This window comes from Neopelma chrysocephalum, unplaced genomic scaffold (assembly GCF_003984885.1).
Source record: "Neopelma chrysocephalum unplaced genomic scaffold, ASM398488v2 Primary Assembly neopelma1_68, whole genome shotgun sequence".
NCBI classification, from domain to species: Eukaryota; Metazoa; Chordata; class Aves; order Passeriformes; family Pipridae; genus Neopelma; species Neopelma chrysocephalum.
The window spans coordinates 8,258,570-8,263,072 of NW_020897727.1; the positions used below are offsets into that span (position 1 = coordinate 8,258,570).

Genomic DNA, 4,503 nt, shown 5'->3' on the forward strand with positions numbered 1-4,503 from the left:
GAGCATGGCACTGATCAGCACGCAAAGAGAGAACCATTAACCAATAGAAGACAGAATTCTAATTAACGAGGGAAATATGTAACTAGTAGGCAATGAACACCAATGCTGCTGAAAGGTATAAAGAGCCAAAAGCTTTGTGATACCGGACCGATGGATCACCTGTGAGAGAGGAACTACAACTCCCAGAGGGCCCCGCGCGCGCGGCTCTCGCGAGAGGCGGCGGAAGCGGCGGGCGCGGCCCGGAAGAGGCGCAGCCGGAGCACAGCGACCATGGCCGAGACCGACCCCAAGAGCGTCCAGGACCTGACGGCCGTGGTGAGGGACCGCGCCGCGGGGGGACGGGACAGCGGCCGGGGGCGCCGGGGAGAGCAGCGCTTCGGGAGGGGGAGGTTGGACGGGAGCACCTTGGTCTAGGGAAGGTGCCCCTGCCCGTGGCACGGGGTTGGGACGGGATGGGCTTTAAGAGGTCCCTTCATCCCAAGCCATTCCAGGGTTCTGTGGTACCGTAAAAAAAAAAGGGCTCCGTGGGATTAACAAGATGCGGAAACAGCCGTTGTGGGTTTAGCCCTGGTTGTGAAACACGGGCGTTTTTTTAGGTCTTACAAATCATAGGATATTCAGAGTTGGAAGGGACCCACAAGGATCATCGAGTCCAACTCCTGGCCCTGCCCTGGACACCCCAGGAATCTCAGAGCGTTGTCCAAATGCTGCTCGAACTCACAGGCTTGGTGCTGTGACCACTGCCGTGGGGAGCCTGTTCAGTGCTCAGCCAATGTTTACTCTAATGTTTACTGTAAGCCTCAGTTGTCCTCTGTGTGTATATATATATGTATATATATTTATGTAAATATATATATATTTAAGTACCATTTTTACATATATATATATAATTACACTGCAGAGTTTGGGCACGCTTGTGCTCAGCAATGAAAGAACATTGTAGTTACCTCGTTACATGAGATTAGATAATGCAACAGCCTCTAATGAAAGCAAAACGTTTCTTCTCTCCCTTTCTATCAGGTGCAGACACTGCTGCAGCAAATGCAGGACAAATTTCAGACCATGTCTGACCAAATCATCGGAAGAAATATCCTTTTTTTAAACTCGGGTGCTATGCAATAAATATCATAGAGTCTGTTTGCCAGGGATTCGTGAGATAAATTTAAAGTGAGCATAAAAATTTGAGCAGAGCTGTGATACTAAAAGCAAACAAGCCTGAGCAGGGCTGGAATGGTGTCGTTTCCTTGACCCCTGTGCCCTCGATGACATGAGCTGTCGCATCGATGACCTGGAGAAGAACATCGCTGACCTCATGACACAGGCGGGGGTGGAGGAGCTGGAGGGGGAGAACAAGACCCCAGCCCCCAACAAGAGCTAAAGTGAGACAGGCCCTGGTTGGCCTTGAAACAAACCCTTGAAATTACTGGCTTTGACAGATGGAACTTTTTCCTTTGGTTTGTGAGGTGGGGTTTGTGCAGAGCAGAATTAGAGAATTGTGCTGCGTATAGAGAACGTGCCCAGGGAGGGGCAGTGGAGCTGAGGGAGTGTCTGGAGAACAACTGAGGGAGATGGGGGGCTCAGCCTGGAGAAAAGGAGGCTCAGGGGGGACCTTCTTTCTCTGTGCAACTCCCTGACAGGAGGGTGGAGCCAGGTGGGGGTCGTGCTCTGCTCCCAGGGAACAAGGGACAGGATGAGAGGAAACAGCATCAAGCCGTGCCAGGGGAAGTTCAGATTGGACATCAGGAGGAATTTCCTCATGGAAAGGGTGGTCAGGCTTTGGAAGAGGCTGCCCAGGGAGGTGGTGGAGTCACAGGGGCTGTAAATTCCTCCTGTGTGTGTAAGTGAGAAGCTTGCAGAGAGTAGTGACTCACACAGGGCAGTGCAAGAGAGCACTCAGGGATGAGGCAAGATGGGTCCTAGGGCAACATTCCCTGGAGAAAGAAATTTCTTACGGAAAGGAAAATGTGATATTATATATTATTATGTAATTTCTTAATTGATAACCTGCCCCTGTATTACAGAAACATTGGAGAAGTAGATGTTTCATCCTCTTGGCAGCTCAAAATCCAGTCCAAAAACATGTAGATAAGTTCAGGTGACGAGGCAGCACAAGACACAACATTTAAAATTGCTGAAGGCATTTGAGGAGATGGGGCAATGCAGGTGCCAGAACTATTACAGCATAAACAAGGGGGATGTATGCTTAACTATGGTGTCTGAGCACTGAGATTTCACTTCAATTTGTGCAGAGCTTGATTTTTGCAATCCATGGAAGGCAACTGGCAAAAAAAATACTACGTTTCATGTTAAAGAGTGACTAAGACAGACATGTCTCAGCCTCTCTTAAGCTTGAGATTCTGAGGTCATGTCTTGCATTCTATGCAGTCTGTATAGTGTTTGGAACAGATGTATTCTGGCTTGTTAAGATACTTTTTTTTTGTGGTACTTTGACAAAAGTATCAAAAAACCCAATTTCTTATGGGCTTCATTGCCCTCAGTGTCATTTCCCTTGGCCTGAACTCCCCAGATGAAAACTTTTGATGAGCATGATTCTCTTTAATTCTCAGTAATCTATTTTCTTATTATTTTTGCCCAACAGGTTGCCAATAACTCGAGATGAGTCTTGGAAGTTGACTTTTTCTTTTTTCTACAAATCCTTGGAATTACAGAATGGCTTTTTGCAACTCCTGTGTGTAAAAGCATTTTTATATTGTTACAGAGCTTGCATTCCTAATGTACATTGTATAGTTGGGGTAGGGTAGTTTATATTTTGATTTGTGTACTGTAATTTCACTTTTTGAATTCTTGTTATGAGGATCAATTGGTTGTGTTATTAAAACACAGATCTTATGGATCTCAACTACTGGGTGCATTTTTTTGTGAAGTCACTTTTTTCTCTTCCCTGTACTTTTCTAAATGTTTCATGTTTGATAGCTCAGCATTTAGTGACTCTCATGAAGTGGGAACCTTGCCTTGTCCTGTGTGACTTTGTGGAGTGAAGCACAAGATTGAAACTTAGCATTAGTCTTAGTTCTAAGCATCAAGCACTCACTAGTTGGGGTTTATGTGTTGGTTTTTCATACATGTAATAAGGTGGTTTTGGAAACACGAGACACTGAACATCGAAATCATCTCTCCTGCTCCTGGTATTACCTGAGCTGTGTGTTCCTGGAACATAAACCAGAAATATGGACTTACCATCTGTGCACAGCTGAGCAACCACTGCCACTCGCATCTGGGACATCTGGGCAGACAAGGAACTCTTAACTATGAACAATCTCGCTGTGGGATTGAAGTTTTTTTAACACTCCACTTTGCAACTGTCCCTGTGCCCTTTGGCATCACCTTTGAACAGTAATTGTGATTGAAATGGTGATGCTGGACAGAACAGGGATAGTGTTTTTAGAGTGTCTGCATGTGGGCTTTCAGTTTAAATCACTGGCTCCTTGGGCAAAACAGTTCAGTAGCAAAGCAGTGATATATTGAACAAAAAGGAGAGAATCCAGTTAGATTTTTAAAGCCTTGCTTCTCTTGGAATAGCAGCTAGCTGCACCTCTTCAAAAAACTTGATTTGGAGAAGTGTTTGCTTTTCTAATCATATCCACATTTATGGGCCTGCAGTTTAATGGGTTATATTAGAGTATTTTGGCAATGAAAAGTGTATTTGGGGGAGTCTGTACTGTGTCACTTGTGAAGAAAAATGACCCATGTCAGCTATTCCTGACAATCATTGCATTGCTCCTCCAGCTTCAACCCCAAATTTCGGCAAACAGTGGTGGCAGTCAGCAGCTGCATGTGGGCCACACTTAAATTGCTCTTTGAATGCCACCAAATTAGCACCTCTGTGCTGTGAGGGCAAAATGACAGGTCATTTTTCCAAACTGAGGGGAAATTGTAATAAAAGGTCATAATAACAGGGGAATTTTGTGAACATAAGAAATGTATCAATATACCTTGTAATACCAGCCTTAGGTTCTTTGTAATGTCATTGAAAAAATCTAATAAACTGTTATGTGGTAACCAATAGTCAGGTCATGTATGTTAAAGCATTATCTAGCTTAAGTATATCATTCCATGTGAGATTATATTTAGTTCTAAGTTATAGAAAGGCTTTAACACAGCTGCTGCTCAGAGAATATAGTTTAGAATTACAGGTGTGCTCTGTATAATGAATGGGTGATGATTCATGCCCTGTCAGACCTGGATTTTAGTAGGTAATTAGAACACAGACCAAAGGTATATTAAATTGGGGACCATTTTGTATGGTGTTTATACAGCTATAAATTCTCATGTGCCCACGTTCCTCCTGGGGCAGAGATGGTCATTCCTGAATTTGCCTGCACTCTCCCCTATGCAGCAGCAGTAGCTCTGCTTTCCTGAAGTTTACTGTTTCAGAATAACTTACTGGAAACTTCTTTCAGCTTTAAGAGGAAGCTGGGTTCTCCCAGTCAATGGAAAGATTCTAATTGTATTTCAGTAGGGGTTTTTTTCCCTCATAAATTT

The 4,503-nt window shown here is 44.3% G+C and overlaps 1 protein-coding gene across 1 annotated transcript; it reads left to right on the forward strand.

Annotated features, from left to right (window-relative positions):
- The first annotated feature begins 214 nt into the window (after positions 1-214).
- Positions 215-4,024, forward strand: HSBP1 (heat shock factor binding protein 1). Its single transcript, XM_027685173.1, has 4 exons — positions 215-315; positions 1,021-1,087; positions 1,260-1,379; positions 2,600-4,024. Exons 1-3 carry the CDS (start codon positions 271-273, stop codon positions 1,376-1,378), a joined length of 231 nt encoding a protein of 76 aa, XP_027540974.1. The 5' UTR covers positions 215-270; the 3' UTR covers position 1,379; positions 2,600-4,024.
- The last annotated feature ends 479 nt before the right edge of the window (positions 4,025-4,503 follow it).